At 42.0% G+C, this 20,300-nt stretch overlaps 2 protein-coding genes across 4 annotated transcripts in view; one reads left to right on the top strand and one right to left on the bottom strand.

Moving 5' to 3' along the window:
* The window catches only part of ELL2 (elongation factor for RNA polymerase II 2), a 73,756-nt gene extending 66,324 nt beyond the window's left edge, over window positions 1-7,432 (bottom strand). Inside the window, exon 1 of the mRNA XM_079917670.1 lies at window positions 7,119-7,432. Coding sequence (XP_079773796.1) covers window positions 7,119-7,265 — 147 coding nt within the window. The 5' untranslated portion in view covers window positions 7,266-7,432. The remainder of the gene's footprint in view (window positions 1-7,118) is intronic.
* A 273-nt stretch (window positions 7,433-7,705) lies between these two features.
* Window positions 7,706-20,300, top strand: part of LOC307184301 (uncharacterized protein) — a 594,345-nt gene continuing 581,750 nt past the window's right edge. For all 3 annotated transcript variants that reach the window (XR_013827691.1, XM_079917672.1, XM_079917673.1), the window contains exon 1: window positions 7,706-7,844. The gene's annotated coding sequence lies outside the window, so the exon portion shown is untranslated. The remainder of the gene's footprint in view (window positions 7,845-20,300) is intronic.

Below are 20,300 nucleotides of genomic sequence, written 5' to 3' on the forward strand. Positions count from 1 at the left end.
CATTACCAATCCCCAAAATTTCCATCCAAATGGAAAAGTTTGAGACATGTAAATAATATAGCATTGTTCTAGTCTAGCCTCAGACCCAAATATACTTCTCAAATATAAAACATCTAATCAAACCTAAGTCTAGTCACCAAACAACAGACTGAGTGAACGTCCACTAAAATGGTACTTTATCTCCCCCACCCCACCCCACCCTCCCAATAGCTTCTGATTTCCCTTTTTTTTTACTAAGGGTACCCCTCCTAGTGCTGATGGCTAGAAATTTCCATTTAACCCTGTTCCTTTAAAATCTGTTATTGAGTTCTATAGATTCTATTCATCTGTAATGTCTTGTCTCTCACTAGCATCAGTTTAGATCCCACTCATCTCTGACCTGGACCACATACTTCCTCCTAACTTGTCTACTGCCTTCCAGATTCATCTTATACTCATCATGCACACTGAGGCCAGTATAATCCTAAAGCATTAGCTCAAATCACCTTAAATTTCTACTCAGTGTCTCTCCAGTTTTGAGAGAATAAACTCCAACCTGCTCCAGTCTCCCTTTCCTCTTAAATCCAACTATATTTTCTCCAACACTCGAGGTTAAGTGGAACAAGGGTCTTCCTTGCAATTCTCAAAGCCTGCCTTAGCTTTTCTACTGCTGTCCTTTCCTTTCCTGTGCCATTCCTTCTGCTGGAGATGTGATTCCCCCCATCTAGTCTCTGCCTGTTAAAATCCTAAAACCCAAAGATGTTTTTTAGACCAATAACATATAGGATCCCCAACAAGAAAGAAACTTATGCTCCTTGTCTAACAACCTAGTTATTATTGAACTAGTAGCAAATGCTCTGACTACTGAGTTCAATTCAAGGTGCTAATTTGATTCATGGATCTTTACGGAGCATATAGTCTAATTAATAAGATTCTCTCTTTTTATATCCTATATTAAATTGCTAGCCATGAGATTCCAGGTTTGGCCTTTGCTGGCAAAATATTAGTGGAAGCCCTTAAACCAGTTCTTCCTAAAGATTTAACGTGGCTCTAAAGTGCCATAATGCCACAACCAAAATAGTTAGATAGGTAGATAAATTGAAAGGAAGGGAGGGAGGGAAAGAAAAGAAAGCAATTCTCCATAAATCTGACCTGATTTATGCCATGTTTTTCAGCTTCAATTTGGCTGTAGAGACACAGTCATTAATTTACTGTATTCTACTCCAGACCTGCTTTTCTAGATTTTTGCATTAAGTCATGGGAAATGTCTTATGGAGCTGAGGTATGCAGGAGAGTCAAATGTGCTGTGGTTATATACATGCTCTTTTCTTTATTCTAAAACTCAGCTCACCTTACATGAAGAAATGCCCATATCATCACATTTTAGGGACATCTTCTCAAATACTCCAAATACATTTGACTCAAACTGGCAAATAACTGGGCTGAACTCTGGTGCCACGGTCCTGAGCCTCTTTGTAGTCACAGCAAGTTGTTAAAAATGACCCAGCAGTGGTTCTCCTGAAATTCTCATTTTTCTCACTTTGCCGGCTTTATCACAAATTACCTAATAAGCGCTATGTGCACAGCTTCCATAGTTTTTCACAAGTGCAAATGGAGCAAATGGAAAAGTTGGATCTGGTGACTGTCCTTGATAAGCTTTCCTGTAAATCATTCCGAGAATTTTACACCCCTTTCCTTTTAAATTCTTTTGTTGAACATGTTCCAATCCTTCACATATGTTCTTTCTTTCTCCTCTCAGTTCTGGTGCCAAGGTTCCCTGTCTATCTCTTTAGGCAATCTGGCTACTGCTTTTCACTAGGAGGAGCACCCTTCTTTGCACTGAACACCTGATCAGCTGAAAAAACTTTTCAAACACTTATTGCAAAATGGGGCACAAACTTGACTTTCCTTGATAAAAAGCATTTTAATATCAAGTTCAGCCTGAAGATGGGTCTAAGTTAAAGTCAATAAGATTAACTTATTTTAATTAAAACTGGCTATATTTAAAAACTGCAACAAAAGGAATCTGCTAAGGCAAACCTCATTGTTTTACTTAGTAAACATGTCAGCAGCAGTGGCAGCTCTGTGCTGGCAGGTCTGGATGCTTGAGTGGTGCCTTAAGGAGAACAGGGTCTTCTGTATTTGTAAAAGCAGATTATTGAACACACATGTACACACTCAAAATTGTTTGAGGGCAGGCACAAAAACGAAGAGATAGGAAAAAGTAAGGTATGAGTCTTTTTGTGCCTTAAACCACAATGAGTCAAATGCTGATATGTTCACGAGGTAAAAAGAAAGGAAAGGAGAGGATATCTCCTACTCCATGACCTGTGGGATCGGTGATTTTATAAGATCACGGAACACATTAAAGGGAGCTATTGTGAAGAACAGTAACTTTAGAGGTTTACATAAGACTTTATGCTTTGACTGGAAATAACAGTATCTAGTAATACTGAAAGAGACTGAATTCCTCATGCAAAATTAAACGTAAGTATATTTGTACAAATTTTCAAAACACTGCCATTTTCCTAGAAGACACTAATCAAAGCAGGGAAATTTAAAGCCAATAATTGGAGTTGGCAAGAGAATGTGTTAACAGAATCCTTCTTAAAGTCATCTCCTTTCTCATCTCCAGGCATAGAGAATGAATGGCCCCTGCTTCCAGATGCATCTATGCAAGACTTTTTATGTAATAGTTGGATAAACATGACAGTATTATTTGAGCCACCACCTTTGAAACTTTGAGTAAACATTAAAAAAAAATCAACAGGCTCAGCAATAAGAGAATCTGAAAACAAAATTTTGATAAGATTTTTGTTACTACCAAATGAGTTACTCAAATGTCAAAATAAAGCCAGCTACAAATTACTGAAGGAATTGGCTAAAATAAATTTTAGAATTTTGAGGTTTAATTTGAAATAGTTTTAGGATACATTTGGGAGAAATATGTAATTACAGTAACATATGCTCATTTAAAATATGTGAGGCTTATATAGACCACAAATTCAGACATCAGTTTAGAATGACTATAAAGTTGTAATATGTGATTTTTATTTAGTAACCTGTAGCTTCATTCAAAATAACCTATCTATAGGAAAAAAAAAGTAGTTTTGCAATATATACTAAATATCTGTGTAAGTATTCTGAGTTCATTCTGCAAACCATGAAAATAACTTTCCAGTTAACACTTTTTTATATATATAATCAACTTGAAACTGTCTCTGTATTCAAACTGAGTGGAAAACAACTTTTAGAAGATATTTACTCCAACTATAACTCCCATTCCTGGAATCACAATGTCTCTATCCCGCACCCCAATCTCTGTTTAAAAGGTTCCCAAGTTAGCTTTCCTCATTTCTTCTCTAAAAATAGAAAACTTGAGTAATGAAGGTCAATTAGGTTTGTTTGTCTTTCAAAACAGTGAGGAATTGTTTCTAATTAAAAGATTCTGTTTCCATGAACTCTAATAAGTTCAGATACTTGCTCAATTATATCTAAAGAACATCTGTATTTAGCCTAAGTCATAGTTTCCTAAAATTCTTAAATTTACCTCCCTGAAGTCTTAGGTCAAGTGGATTAATTTAGGACAGTAAATCCAATGGACAAAATAATCTAGATAAAAATAACTCTCTGATGCTTAATTTAGGAAATTAACCTGTTGAAATTTCTGGCTCTTAGAAAGTCATCAGAAGAGGAGGCATAACAGTCATAACATTGCATGGGCCAAAGCCACTTGGAGGCCACTTGTCAAGCATCAAGCACCTTCCTATCTAAGCACAGGAATGGTAGGAGCAGTTTTATATGAGAAGTTAAAGCCATCCTGCCCCCCTTCCCAGGAGAGAATAGAAACTTCTCCCTGACTAGCCAATGCATTCCAACATTTTTCCAAACGCAGCTACAATTTAAAGTTAGGAGCCCTAATTTGATAAGGGTGGAAAGTGAAAGCGTAAAAGACCAAGTATGTATCCTTCTACTGGAGGAGAAAAGCTCGGCCATATGCCCACTGCTGGCAACTTTACCGTGTTGATGGGGGAGCCATGGTCTGGCCCTAGTCAGGAGGTGGGACACTGAGGACACATTGTGGGAGACTTGGCTGAACACACCAGAGGATACTGTAGTAAGTTCCAACAGTACCTCATTTCTTTTTCTTCTGTCTCTTCCCACTTTTCAGCTGTCTGAAGTTAACAGTCTCACCCCAAATCCTGCTTTTCCAAGCCCCTTAAGAAGTGTTTCTGTGGCCAAAGTGACAGTGAGGCCTGGGGACAGGAACTGGTTAAGTCAGAAACAAGGCAGAGTCCAACTGCAATGGCCAAGTCAGCTTATTTCTTCCTCCTCTCCCTGCATAGTACTGCTTCTACTACCAACTTTTAGAAGAAAAGGAATCCACGGATTGTCTCAATCTACCTGGGTCCAACTCAGAAGTGTAGAGGGAGTTGGAAAAGTCTTCTCCCTTTCCCTTCTCTGCCTCTGTACAGATTGACTAGATACATTAATTTGCATGCACAGAGATGGAAACAGATGGTAATGATATTAATAGGCAATAGAAGTAGTCAAGAGCAAGGAAAGCCATTGACTTTGGTACCTTTGACTGTAAAAATAAATAAATATAACTTAAAAAAAATCAAGAACTAAGTGGTGGGTTAGAAGAGGAAGAATTTTTGATCTGCTGTTTCTTAAGACAGTGGTATATATGTGGAGCTTTTAGAATCCAAGCATTCCAACTTTAATCCCAAGCACGTAAACACTAAGGTGCAGGAGGCAGAAATGAAGGGAGAAAAACAAACAGCATTCTCAGTGAGCACTGGGGGCTTCTCTGCCACCTCTCTCTCCCTGGGTACCATCCCTTCCCTGTGCGGGCCTCCTCACCCACCTCTTCCGGGTCAGTGTCTGTCAATCTTGTTGTGATCAGCTGTACAGTATGCCAGTTGTCCCCCCAAGGTGGCTGGTTGACCTACTGTCCCCAGAGATGCCTCTCCCCACCCCTGTGTGTCAGTCTTTATCTGCTCCCTGGGTCTGTTTCTGACTGGAGGTTGGCCTCCTCCTGCTGGCCTCTTCCTCTCCGGTGTTTTTCTCTTTACATACCCTGACCTACCTTCTTCCCACTGTCATTCCTTCCCACACCCTCCTCTTGGAACAGGCAAGCTTATCTCTCCATCTTGCAGGGCTGAGTTTCTCTCCAGTGTCTGCCCCTGTGTCCCTCTGCCTGCCTATCTGGCTTCCCCCAGATGGGCCTCCCACTCCATGCTGGTGCTGGTCTCTTCCCTGCAGATGCACCTGTCTGCGAGTAGCTACTGACACATGCAGTTTTTATTTCTTGTATTTCCTCGCATTCCTATTGCTGTGTGACTTCCCAGTCATACATGAGACCCTCTTTCCCTGAGACTTCATGGTGTGTAGGAAAAGTATCTTTCTCCCTGTGCATGCACTCCTCCCTCCACCCCCGAGTCTGAGTGTTTTTCGCCTATGCTTCTCTGGTGGGTAACTCATATGTCCTGGAATGTACATCCATGTGTCCACTCAATTCTGTGAGTGCCATCCTGAGGGCATGCTCATTTCTGAGTCTCTCCTGCTGTTTACATGTACACTATCATGTGAGCTCATGTACTCCTCAAGCTGTGCACAACTGTGTGCCTCCTCCTGTGTGCATGCTTATGTAGGGGTCCCCTGAAGGTAAGTCTCCCTTGGCCCAGGTTCACACCTCTCCTGCGGTTTTGCCTCCAACTCTGGGCCTTCCTTCCAAGCATTTAAAGGGCCTGGCACTAGTGGGAGCTCAACAGATGTTAATTCCTTTCTCCACTTTTATCCGAATAACTATGAGCGTGTCTGGGTATCCCTCTGGCCCTGCTTTATGAGATCAGTTAATCGGAGCGTGTTTCCTTGACATGGACTTGGCTATTTGTCGGGATACCCTGTGGGTTCTCTGCTCCACGGACGGTCTCTCTTCTCAGAGTGACTGTTACCGGTCCCTCATATGGTATATCCCTCCCCTTATGCGATGCGTCCACTGTCTCCCTCACTCATTCACAGTACTGCCTCTCCATAAACGGCTTCCCTAGGCACTCCGGTTGCGGCGTTTCTTCGCTATGCCTCCCACTCTATCCCTCACTTTTTTTTTTTTTTTAAACGTGAAAACGCGTCCCTGGGTTTGTCCTCCAACTGCCGAGTACGTGAGCCTTCGCTGTGCTCGAGTTGTGTGTGTCCATGGATCTCTCTCCGGGACGCGGTGCGGGGTGAGAAACCCGAGTCTGCCCGGGACGCAGTGTATCCCCGCCCCCGCCCCCGCCCCGGACCCTCGATCCAAGTTTCCAAGTCTGTGAATCCGCCTCAGACGCGAGCGACGCGTCTTTCGGGTATGAGGAGCCACGGAGACTCTCTCTCCTCAGTAACCGATATCTCTGCTCCCGGGTGAGCGCTGGCTGTGTGTGGCTCTCGCTACGCGGTGTTGTGTCTCTGGGAACGCGAAGCGCCCGTGTGCCCGAGTCTCTGGAAGTGTAAGGTGTGTCCCCCTCCTCCCTCATACGCGGACTGTCTGTGCCTCAGCCTTTCCGAGTACACGGTGTGCCCCCCGCCCCCATAAGCTCAGCGCCTGTATCCCCAAGTTCTTGCGAGTACAGTGTGTATCCCACCTTCATACGCGGAGCGCCTGTGTCCCGGTCTCTGCTGGTCCGCGGTGGTACCCCCAAAACGCGGACGATTAGTGCCCGCCGGTCCTCTCGGGTTCGTTACCCGGACGCTGCCCTCTGACCCCTCCCCACCCCCCCGACACGCCGTGGGCAGAAGAGCCATCTCACTCGTCTCCCTGTTGCCTTTCTCCCTCACTGGGACAGAAAAGGCTAGAAAACCCGGGCGCCGTCGGAAAGTCCCGCAGCGGCTGCGCAGCCGAGCCAGGGCTGCGGCTGCCTCGGCCCCGCCGCCAGGGGCCGCCCGCCCGCCCGCCTCCCAACGCCCAAGCGCCCAGCTGGCCCGGGACGGCGGCGTCAGCGACCCTGCCCGGCCCTGCCCAGCCCTGCCGCCGCGGGCGCTGACGGCGAGCCCCTGCTCCACCGGCCTCAAGCCAGGTGCCGGTGGCAGGGAGAGGCGCGGCGGGGCGGCGAGGGACGCCCTCTTCCTTCCCGAGCCCGGCCAACTGCCCAGCTCACCTCGTGGCTCTGGTAGGTCTCGAGCGCGCGGATCGCCGTCTCGGTGAGCTTCACATGCAGTACGGTGGTGTTGTCCTGTCCCAGCCTCCCGCACGACAGCCCATAGCGCTGCTCCTCCCGCAGGCCCGCCGCCCCCCCTGCCGCCATCTTAAACTCCCCGGGGTGCCGCCGCCGACGCCGCTCGGGCTCTAGCCTCCACTGCGGCCGCGGCTGCTCGGGCTTCTGCAGCCGCCGCCACAGCTACGGCCATCCCGCTGCTGACGTACTGTCATATACTGCGCGCAGCCAGACCTCGGGCTGCCACCGCCGCCACCCGCCCCACCCTCCGGCCTCGTGCCCCGCCCCGGGCTCGTCTCATTGGCCCCGGTCCCCTCAGAGCCGTCCTCATTGGCCGCCCTCCACTCTCACGGGGGCGGAGCCCAAAGTCGCTGGAGTTTGCTCCCGGGACGGGACGTCCGAGAGGTAAGAGGCTGACGTCGAGGTGACGCGCCAACTTAATCGCACCTGACGTCACGTCTGGTCGTCTTGGCCCACTGGCCGCTATTGGCCAGGCTGGTTTGGGGGATCCCCTGCTAATTGGGTGTCCAGATTGCCTGGTCTGGTTACCTGGGGTCGAAGCCCCGCCCCTTGGGGGTATAGTAGTAGAGAGCCGGAGTGTAGGGGGGAGTCTCTTCCTGCGCTGGTGGTCCTTGGAGAGGAGGATTCCCACCCCGAATGTGAGGCCAAGTAAGGACTTCGTCCCCCGACGGCTGCGTTAGTTTGTGGAGTAGGATGTGTGCGTGTGAGGGAGGTCGCTGTAGGCTGAGTCACTGGAGAGTCTCTCCTCAAAACTCATTGCTATTGCTGTGCGACCGAAATGGGGGAGGGTGCCCTTCTCCGTCATTTCACCCTAAATTTGAAATTAGTGAGTTGGCCCTTGGTTTTAAGAGTTTCTGCTAGATTGTGTGGAGCGTCTTATGTACAACACCATGCCTAAAGGTTAAATCCCTTTGGTGTGGTGGGCATAGTACTAAAGAAAACGGAATTTAAAGGTTTTTCCCACGCCATGCCCTGTTGTGATCCCAGAGAAACGGTATTCCGTTCCTTTGGAGTTCGCCATAGGAACAGGGTTGTGCCTTTTTATGGGACTTGGAGCGGCAGTTAGGATTTTCCTTTCAAAGGGCAGTAGAAGAGTGTAAGCGTCCTTGACCTAAATTAAGAGAAACAGCGACATCATTCTCCGGTTCGTTTGGGTTCTGTCCATTTCATTTGACAGGGATGTGGGAAAACCTAGAGTTTAAGCTATTGACGTTAACCGTAGGAGATGGGTGTGTGAGGGGCTGCGGAGGCTGGGCATACTTTCCGTTCCTCGCGATGCTCCATGTGTAGGCGTGGCTAAAGGAGGAAGCCTAATCAGGAGCCCTCTTCAGGCTGTGTGTGGAGGGACTGACAGGCTTCCCGTCAGAGGGGATGAGTTAACAGGGTGATCAGCACCACCAGATAAAAACAAACCGTTCAAAGGCTTGAAACTGTTGCAAGGCAGTTTTTAAAAATGATTATTATTTTTAAATTTGAGACGATTTTTGTTTCCCTCAGACTGTAAAACCTTGTTGCGTTTTACAGGGATTCCCCAGAAAAATTATAGGCATTTAATCAGTATTTCCCATACTTTTTAATTGGATAGGGCTATGATTTTCCAGAAAGGTCCAAGTGGGATTGTTTTCATGATTCACCCCCTCCCCTTAATAAATCCTCTAGCCTACATGTACACCACCTCTTGATTCAGACCCTCAAGCATTGTATGTGTATAATACAAATTACAGAACGAATTCTCCTTCCACAGAATATGGGTTAAGTGGAAACATCTGTATTAAGTGTTGTTACATCACAGGAGAACATTTTTAAAATTGATTTAACTTCAATCCACTAGATTTGGCTAGCTGTTAAGGCGTGATTAACACTTGTTAATTTAGTTTACTAGTGTTAATTATCTTAAATTCATTGAATAAATTAAGGCAATCACAAAATTTTTTTTAAAGTCTTATACTTGAATTATTCTTTTTTCCTGTTTGCTTTGCTCTTTGATAGGGAAAGACTGACCACATATCTAAAGTTTTAATTATTTCGGGGTGGGGAGGAGAGTTTGACCAGAACAAGTAAAACCTGTATACCATTGCTTTTCTGGTGAAGGTGGGTAAATCCCCGCCCACATGGCATCTTAACTTGGCCTCCTCTTACTCAGAACTTCTGATGACATCCAAGGGGTGGGGGAGGAGCAAGGGTGGTTTTCACTGTAGTTTTTAAATGTCTGACCCACAGCCCCTTAATAGAAATTGATTTTCTTTTCTTAGTTGTGGTAGGAAAATTTTTCTCATGCTGTATTTTAGTGAGTAACCTAATCTTTCAGTGAGTAATACAGTATATTATTGTAGTGAGTTATTGTTTGTATTTTTCCTCTTTTGAGCATTTTGACTATGGAAGGAAGCAATGAACATGTACAAGACAATAGGGTAGGGGCTTCCCTGGTGGCGCGGTGGTTGGGAGTCTGCCTGCCGATGCAGGGGACATGGGTTCGAGCCCTGCTCTGGGAGGATCCCGCATGCCGCGGAGCAACTGAGCCCGTGAGCCACAACTATTGAGCCTGCGCGTCTGGAGCCTGTGCTCCGCAACAAGACAGGCCACGATAGTGAAAGGCCCGCTCACTGCGATGAAGAGTGGCCCCCGCTTGCCACAACTAGAGAAAGCCCTCGCACAGAAACAAAGACCCAACACAGCAAAAATAAATAAATTAATAAACTCCTACCTCCAACATCTTAAAAAAAAAAACAATAGGATAATCTAGTTGTGTGTCTCTTCATTGCATAGTACACATTATGCCTGCCTGAATCAAATGGGCAAGTTGTGACGCTGATAAGGTTAATTCCTTCTCAGGAGGCTGGTGAAAGTTGCTCTTTGGGAAGTTTGCCACTTTATAGATATTTTCTGTATCATTATTCAGTTTAATTAACAATTATTGATTGCTAAATAAATGTAAAATGCTGTGGAAGATTTAAAAAATAAACAGTGTAGTCTCTTATTTAAAGAGATCTTCTGTTTGAATATGGGGAATGAACCAACAAACTCAAAGTGATTAGAGAATTAGTAAGTGCTAATTTGGGTGGTAGTGTTTATGAGCTTAAAACTTCAAAGAAAGGAGAAGTCTGCAGAAGTTTTGTGGTGGTGTGGAACTTGAACATTTTTTGAGGGTTGAGTAGATAGATTCTAGATAAGTAGAGGTGGTATAGATGGGGAGAGGCCAACTAAAAGTGATCTTAATGATCATTCTAGCTAAACTCATTCATTTTACGAATGAGGAGACTGAGACATTTAATTTAAAAGCAACCTGCCTAGGGGCTTCCCTGGTGGCGCAATGGTTGAGTGTCCACCTGCCGATTAAGAGGACATGGTTCGTGCCTTGGTCCGGGAAGATCCCACATGCCGCGGGGCGGCTAAGCCCGTGAGCCGTGGCCGCTGAGCCTGCGCGTCCGGAGCCTGTGCTGCGCAACTGGAGAGGCCACAACAGTGAGAGGCCCGCGTACCGCAAAAAAAAAAAAAAAAAAAAAAAAAAAAAGCAACCTGCTTAACTCATTACAACCAGGAGAGGCAGGGTCTGAATCAGCTTTTTAAGTGTCATTATAGTCACTATATACACTGCGTAGCTATTGTTTGGACTTAATAACTGAGAAGAAATCTGTCTTATATGATAATTCAGTGGAAGAAAAAAGTGAAAAGGAAGTAACCTTGTTCAGGACTTGCTCCATCTCTGATGTCTAGTGTGCGGTGCAGACAGAGGTTGCGTGAATATCAAGGCCATCGCTGGTCTTCAAGTGCTGGGCCACCCTTCACTCTGGGTTGCCACGTATTTAATGAGCATTGCTTACTTATCCTTTGGAACTGAGGTCACCAGTTCAGATGACTTCAGGGACCATTAGGTACCCGAAATGAGTGAAGTGGCCAGTTTGCCGCAGGGACTGAAGGTGCTGGACTGTGGTGAGCTGGGGGTGTTTAAAGGGCTCAGTGATTTTCTGGTTTGGCTGATTGTTGCCAGGTGAACCTGCAGGGACCCAGTGTTGTCCGATCTTCTAATTTTTCAAGAAAAGCTGTAAATCGAAGATTTTTACATGGGCTTTCTGAGTTTATTTGTTGGCACCTTACTAAAAATGTCAATAAACGTTTTGTGGACGTTCAAAAAGTCTCTTGGCCTGAGTTAGGCCACAGCTTTCTAGTTTTCAGTCTCTGCTTTAGTGCTTTTCAGTGCTGAAGGCCATTCTGTCTTATACACGTCTTAGTAGTTTTGTGAGTTATTTCTTAAAGCCACTTATAAAATAGTTTCTACTAATGTCTTAATACAAGGCAGTGGCTTCTGTTATGAAAAGAGAACACAGACGTTATGGAGTTACAGCTGAGAAGCAAAAATCTCCTTTCCTTGGACACAGCTGAAGTAGGAGCTTGATGGTTTTAAAGGAACTTCACTAAATGTTCATAGAGAATAAAAGTGAAATACCTACAGAAGGGACATAAATATTTGTTGCCTAAACACAAATTTTAAGCTGAGCAATTGTGTCATGTGTGATTGTTTTTACTGCATTCCACTCAAGTGTAAGAAATGTCATATTGCATTATTTATCATCATCATCATCATCATTATTGGTAAATGTGGTTCTGAGCCCCCCATCTCTCTGTGTAGTAGAACAATAAATCTACAGGTGTTACAGAGGTCCCAGAATATATGGGGAAGGCTCTCTGGTCTATGTCCATTGGTGCTGGTATAATCCATTAGAAGCTCAAGAATTTCCCTTTAGGAAGGGTTTAAGATTGGGTGCAATCTGGATGGAAGGAACCAGGGGATGTGAATTAAAACTGGGTTTACATAGCAAACATACTGGTTTTACTTTAGATTGTGTGTTTATATGGCCATTGCGTTGAGGGTGGCGTTGATAGGGATTGTGAGAAGGGAGGCTGAAACTTTCCCTAGTCACTACTTAGCACTGAAACATTTATGATGGTGGTCTATGTGATTTCCTGAGAGGTATAGCTCATCTGGGAACTGGGGTACTAGGTCCAACTCTCCTCTCCAGGCATGTCCTTTCCTGGGGAGCTGAAAAGACAGTGGACTTGGGCCGAACCCTTCCTGGGATTGGCAGCCTCTTCCCCTTCCCAATCTTGGGGGAAGCTATCCCAGCTCTAGACTACTCTCTCTGCAGTCTCTTAGTCTCCAAAGTCCTTTCCTCCTCCTAGGACCCTCTGGTTCTTTTAAAAAATTGTAATCTGGGAGTAAGTATCCCCCTGCCCCCAACCCCCTCTCACTTCCTCCCCTCCAGTTCAAATTCCTTCTTTCTGTGGGTGGTGCTGTGTAGAAGGTGGGGTGGGCGGGGTTCTCTCTCATTCTCTCAGCTATATGGAAAATACAGCTCTGGCTTCCTAAGACAGAGATACCCAGTCTTGACTGACACTTTTCTGGGCTTCTCTCCCTCTTTGTTCCTTGCCTTTCCCACTTGAAGAGCAGTCTCTAGGAAGTTGTATGTCTTTTGAAAGCAAAATGACTTTGGTTTAATTCTCCTGCACACCAATAAAACTCTTTCCCTCTGTACCGACTGAGAAAAATGTCCTGTCCACAGAATTGCACAATATAGTGACCAAAATGTCCCTTTCTCCCACATGATAATTGTTTTTGTGGCTTTTCAGCATAGTGCAAAGTGCCCTGAAAGGTGTCAAATAAGCTCTGAGAATGAGAAGCATGGTAAAGAGTGACCTCACAACTCTTAACTGTTTCCATGCTGTTTTGTACTGAAAAGGAGCACATGCATTTCTGAATAAACTGAGGAAGTAGGAAGATTAGATGGGGCAAAATGACTGTTTAGCTTTTCACTTTAAAACATACTAATAGTGGACCAAATGCCATCAACATCTAGAACAATATTGATAATTAATAATAGCTTGAATTCCTGATGGGACTTTGCATTTTAAAAACAATTAAGTTATATTATCTCTTTGAATTTTCTCTGTACTCTGTGAGATAATCATTGTTTTATACTAATTTTACCTTTAAAGTAACTGAGGCTCAGAGAGGCTGTGATCACCCAATTGGTAAGTGACCGAGCTTAGTCAGAACCTAAAATTTCCTTTTCCAAATCTATCACTTCTGTCTTTGAACATGGCTCTAAGGTCTGAGGAATTACACTGAATGTGTCAGGTTGTCACAGTAAAATTAATAAAAAGGAAATGGTTGGTTCTACTTTGGGGGGCAGCTTGGGGGTTGGTTTTGTTGTTGGTCTTTTTTTTTTAGTTTTTTAATTTAATTTATTTTTTTATACAGCAGGTTCTTATTAGTTATCTATTTTATATTGTTGTTTGTCTTGAAAGAAGGACTTAAGTTCATTTGAATCACCCCTTCCACACAAACACCAAATATTCTGTTAAATAGTTAGAAGGTAAATAAAATGTTTCATTTAGCTTTGGTTTATTATAGCTAGCATATTGACTTTAGTGAGATTTATGAAAGCTAATTCTATTTTTATGTGTGGCATAGATAATTTGTGATATATTGGAACCCTTGGTATAACAAATGTGTGCACAGGTGCCCATTTAAAATGTTCATCTTGGGAATTCCCTGATGGTCCAGTGGTTAGGACTCTGGGCTTTTACTGCCTAGGGTGCAGGTTCAGTCCCTGGTTAGGGAACTGAGATCCTGCAAGCTGCATGGCACAGCCAACAAGAAAAAAAAAAAAAAAGAAAATGCTTGTCTTATAATTTTAAATTATAAGGATTTATACTTGTTATATCTTTGCTTTTATTGCATATTGTTCATATCTATGATTTATTTGATAATGAGTCTTTGGTCAAAAGCACAATTCCCAATGATATCACTAGTTCCAAAAGCAAAATACCACTCACTTTATAAAGTAGAAAATATATATATCACACATATGAACACAGAAGCTTTTCTGTTTCTACTTAGAGAATTAGAATTGCATTTGCCCTGATCCCATTTTGTTTTCAGTCAGCAGTTTATTCAAGTATCATATTTATCATCTTTGACCTTTTGATCTGTCATGGCTTTTGCTGTTGCTTTGGATTTTGGAAATTTAAGAACCAACATGATCCTTATAGGTTAGAATATTTACAGAATTCAAAACAGGGCAGTATAGTCTTAACAGGGGATGTAAGATATGAGAATAAGGGATATTAGATGAGAAGCACCATTCAGGCACTAATTCCTAACCAAGGGGGGAAAGTGGCAGGGGGAGGGGGGTGATGAATTGGGAGATTTGGATTGACATGTATACACTAATATGTATAAAATGGATAACTAATAAGAACCTGCTACATAAAAGAATCAATAAAATAAAATTCAAAAAAAAGTGATTATTTGCAAAAAGTATTTAAGAGTAAGAGATTGTTGCTACCGGTAGTAGTCACATATTTACTGAATAAAGTTTCATGGCTGTACATTGACTATTGTCCATCCTGAGTGGATTAAAAACTTCAGTTCAATTGTAGGGAATATTATAAGCCTGGAAAAGGAAAGGAATACATTTTTCTCCAAGGGCTGATATGGTTGCATAGTACTGCCCCCTTCAAATTGTTATAGCAAATTAATTTTAATGGTGACTAATTAACAGAAATGTGCTTATAATCTGTAATCTGGGGACTTCCCTGGTGGTCCAGTGGTTAAGAATCTGTCTTGCAATTCAGGGGATGCTGGTTTGATCCCTGGTCAGGGAACTAAGATCCCACGTGCCGCGGGGCAACTAAGCCCGCATGCCACAGCTACAGAGCCCATGCGCTCTGGAGCCCTCATGCCACAACTACTGAAGCCCGTGTGCATACCAGAACTAGAGAGAAGCCCATGCACTACAACGAAAGATCCACGTGCCACAACTAAGACCCAACGCAGCTAATCAATCAATCAATCTGTAATCTGGTCTTGGAAGCAGGGCCATTAACTGAGAATGAGGAGAGCTGCTCTCTGTTTCTGATTCTGTACCTCTTGATTCTCTATCTTTGCCTTGAATAAATCACTTCTCTTATGTGTAAAATTATTTTAGGTAATTTAAATACTCTGGTTATTTGAATTGTGATAGTTCGCTTCAATATTTCTCAACTGAGGGACTTCCTGGTGGCACAGTGGTTGGGAGTCTGCCTGCCAATGCAGGGGATGAGGGTTCGAGCCCTGGTCCAGGAAGATACCGCATGCCGCGGAGCTACTAAGCCCATGTGCCACAACTACTGAGCCTGCATGCCACAACTACTGAAGCCCGCGTGCTTAGAGCCTTTGCTCTGCAACAAGAGAAGCCATCTCAATGAGAAGCTCGTGCTCCTCAAGGAAGAGTAGCCCCCGCTCACCGCAACTAGAGAAAGCCTGCACGCAGCAACAAAGACCCAACACAGCCAAAAATAAATAAAGAAAAAAAATAATAAAAATCTTAAAAAAAAATATTTTTCAACTGATCCAACATAAAAAATATTAAAAGTATAAAGTATGATTTGATTTACCTGCAAGAGTATTAGCCTCATATTGTAATATAAATGTATCAAAATCAATATGTTGTACACCTTAAGCTCACACAATGTTGTATATCATTTATATATCTCAATTTAAAATAAAAGTATTAGTCTCTAACAGGGATAGTCACATTTCTTAAAAACAACAGTCCAGAATGTTAATGATCTATTGTAACTCTGACCCGTGGTAAAAAAAATTGTACTGGTATCAGCAGATTGTATTAAACTTCAATAGTATAGAAAGCCAAGCAGCATGATTTAGCTTTGTCAAATGTTGACATTTCTTGTGTTCTGCATAGAGGAAGAGGTCTGTCCTATGTAGATTTTGAATTGATCAGTATCTTTGCTTCATTTTTAGTTTCCTGAATCTTTAAAAAAAAATGTTTCTGTCTTGTGGTTTTAAAATTAACCTGTTTTTTACACACTCACTCTAAGCATATCGGTTTGAATAGATCAATTGAATGTTATTTTTGACTGTTTTCCAAAACAGAGCATGGCATTGGAAATTTACTTTAAAAATAGAAAATTTGAAGCATGTCTTGGTTTGCAATGGCAATTCTAGAAGGTTTGCTGTAAAATACTCAAGTGTTAGCTCAGAATAAACTCTTTAAAATTTATTTTTAATTTACGTACAGTAAAATTTACTTTTGTTTTAGACAAACAGAATAGTTCTATTACTCCCAACAAACTCCCTAATGCTGTTCCTTTGTAGTCAGACCCTTCTCCCCTCCCTCTTAACCCCTGACAACCACTGATCAGTTCTCTATTCCTACAGTTTTGCTTTTTCAGAATGTCACATAAATGGAATCATACAGTATGTAGGCTTTTTGATCTGGCTTCTTCCACTTAGCATAATGCATTTGAGATTCATCCATGTGGATGAATATATCTGTAGTTTCTTTTTATTGCAAAATAGTATTCCATTATGGATGCATCACAGTTTGGTTATCAGTTGAAGGATATTTGCATTCTGTCTAATTTTTGGTGATTCTGAATAAAACTGCTATAAACATTCACAAGTGGTTTTTATGTGAACATGAGTTTTACCCCTTTGGGCAAATACCTAAGAGTGGGATTAACCGCATATAGTAAGTGTGTATTTAACTTTATAATAAACTGCCAAACTATTTTCCAAAGTGGCTATCCCATTTCCTTTTTATTTATTTATTTATTTTGGAGTTTGGGCTTCTCTATGTACTTACCAACACTTTGTGTTGTCAACTTTTTGTTTTTAATTTTAGTCATTCCAGAGGATGCATATTAGTGTCTCATTGTGGTTTTAATTTGAATTTCCCTAACGACTAATGATGTAGGGTACCTTTTCATGTGCTTATTTGCCATTCTTATATCTTCTTTTTTGAAGGATCTTTTCAGATCTTTTGCCAATGTTTAAAATTGGGTTGTTTGTCTTCATATTGTTGAGGTTTGAAATTTCTTTGTGTAATCTGGATATAAGTTCTTTGTCAGGTATGTGATTTGCAAATATTTTCCCCCAGTCTCTGGTTTGTTTTTTAATTCTCTTAAAGTATCTTTTGCAGAGCAAAATGTATCATTTTGCAGAGCAAAAAAGGTTTTTAATTTTGATGAAGTCCAATTTATCAATTTTTTTAAAAGACAATACTCTTAGTGTTAAATCTAAGAACTCTCTGCCTATCTCAAAGCCATGAAAATTTTCCATATGTTTCCCCTAAATGTTTTACATTTACGTTTAAGTCTGTGGCCCATTTTGAGTTAATTTTTGTAAAAGATGTGAGATAAGTGTCTAGGTTCATTTTCTTTTCCCACATAATAGATTTACACCATTTCTTAAAAAGGTGGTCTTTTCTCCATTGAAATGCCTTTGCACCTATGTCAAGAATCAGTTGGCCATAGCATTGATGTCAGTCTATTTCTGGACTCTTTATTGATCTATGTGTCTATCCTTTTCCCAATACCATACATTGTCATGATTATTGTAGCTTTACAGAATTAACTTTAAACACCTCTGCTATGAAGAAACAAATTCTCTATAGCATTCTAGTCAATTTCCTTTTAAATCTTATTATCTAAGCAAATGGATTATTTCTCAACAATTTCAATGTCTTCTGTCTTCATTCAGTTTATATATTGATTATAAATTCAGCATGGGCTGTAGCCATACTTTTTATATTCCTTCCCTGGATAGAAAAAGACCCCAGTGGACTATGACATTTAACTAGAGCTTTCTCTGCATCACAGTCTAAATGCAAAAATTTGCGAAAGAACCATTTACTAAGCTACTACCTGCAAAACTTCCCTAGATGGGCTTCCCCTCGTCTCACGGGCCCCACCACCACCCAGGCTGAGCTGCCTGGACAGTGACACCCTACCACCCAATTGACAACCAGCTTCCTGTCTGGTGGAGTGGCAGTTGGTGGAAGCCAGCTGTTATGATTCATATCATTTAAGATTTCTGCCTTTTGAGAAGTGACGCTAATAGAGCCATGCTGAATGGTGTCTGATTGGGAGAATTTTCTTTATGAAAGAGGTTTGATTTCTAGTGCCTAAGCAATTGAACTTTTTTTTTTTTGACAGGTACGTTTCAATTTCTAGTTTCTGTGTGAGCTCAGTTAGGTAGATAAATGTTGTTTTCATCAAGTGTTTGTACTTGCTGTATTTCTTCCTGAAAAACAAACGAACACGGAAACTTCTGTAATAAAAGGTTCTTGCATGTTACCAATTCTTTAATAGTTTTATAAGTTTTCAGGCTTCTGATATTCTCCAAAAGGCAAAGAATTCTCTGCCCACGATAGGATTACACGTTGAATTTGGTGAAATAATTCTCATGTGCCTGAGGGGATAGCTTCATATATCTTGCGGACATGGTCTTTCCCTTAGGCTGCTGAACCCAAAATCCTGGGTTTTTTGGTTTGTTTGAGTTTTTTGTCATTTTGTTAGCTCAGATAGACTTATGAATATTATTTAAAAGCAGAATATTTGTTAGGAGGGCAAAGGATTTTGCCACCATAGGGACAAGTTTTTGTGCCATTCAGTCAGTAAATATACTGAAAAGAACAATATAAGAAAAACTTTTAAATATCATTAAGGGAAAAGTGTACTGGCTTTTATGTGATACCCCAAATTAACATTGTCCTTACTTTAGAGCAACAGAGAGAGCATGATGATGAAGGAAAAAGACAGTGATGAAGTTTGGGTCATACCGATCATAGTACCAGTCAAGAGGTGGGGAGGGAGCCTGTTTGCAGCAGACTTGTACAGGATGGGCCAGATTTCTATAGGGATGCTGATGGCATCTTTGCTACCTGCTGAATCATGCCCCTAAATATGAGAAAGTCAAATTGTGACTGGAATTTTTCTAATACTAAGAAGTGCTGATTCCCTATAGCCAATTAAAGTTGTGCTAAAAGTTCAACATTTTATAGCATTTGGTAGTGAGAAGTGATATTTAGCTTTGGTTTAGTGATACCCTAGGGCAGAAGTTCTCAAACTTTGCAGTATATAAGGATCCCCTGGGGAGCTTGTTAAAAATTTAGGTCCCTAGACTCCAGCCCTGAAGGTTTGGATTTAGCAGGTCTGGGGAGTGGCCAAGAATCTGCATTTTAACAACCTCACTCTGTTTGGCACCCTGAGTCATCTCTCAAGAAGTTACAAAATTCTCCTAACAAAAACTGTTGTCACTCAACTTAATTTTTAAAATACTATTTCACTTAGAACAAGTAGGTGTTATGAAACCTAATGATTGATCTTCAGAGTTCCAAAGCGGTTAGCCATACTAGTTTGGATTGCCTAGGTGTGAACTAAGATGTAACATGCAATGAGCAGTATACAGAAGCTTATATTAGATTTCTTTCAATTAGAAGTTATTAGTTACACAACTTCCATTTCCAGGTCATCTGTGCATCCACAGATGGTATTAGATAAGAGAGGTAGACCAGGCATAGCTACCTAGGGAATTTCACAAGGTTCTTAATAATCATTTATTGCCTACTGTGCCCTTAATGATGTTGCTCAGGATCCCATTAAGTTAGCTGTGAATATAGTAATTGGTCCCTGGACAATAGCCAGAGGGTGTTAAATCCTTTGTCTCTACCCTTTCTGGTCATGTTAGAGACAAGATAGAAATTGTTGCATATATTCCTTTCTGGGGACAAGGCTGCCTGTGCTCCAAAGGAGATTTCTTAAAACACAGCAGGAGTCCCTAGAGAGTCTTCCTCTAATTCAGGCAGGCACTTATGACCTACTTTTGAAGGTAATTTGAAAATCCCATCAAACACAAGCAATCAAAATGCAGCTTCTCCACAAGGTATTTTGTAGACCTAGCACTGCATCCTTTCTCTCTGCTCACACCAACAGCTTGAATATATTTTGGTTAGGATTTTCCCCTCCCTTTAACGATAGTTAAGTAAGATGGAGAATTTCTAGTTTCTGGACACAATGCAACCGCACAAATGAATATGATAATGATGTAAATTGGTTCTTCCTGTATGTAACAAAAGGAATCAGATTTGTTGACTTGGTGTTCAAATTCAGACAAAGTTCTGCAGATTGCAGAATGATAACACCCAAGCCAGAGGTTCTTTCTCCTCCTTGGAAGCCCCATGCTTGTGGTTTATGTAGTACCTTCTGAAACTTTTCAAAGCACAACTTTGGTAAGGCAAAAAAGAGATTCATAGGGCTTCC

This window comes from Stenella coeruleoalba, assembly GCF_951394435.1.
Source record: "Stenella coeruleoalba genome assembly, chromosome: 3".
NCBI lineage: Eukaryota > Metazoa > Chordata > Mammalia > Artiodactyla > Delphinidae > Stenella > Stenella coeruleoalba.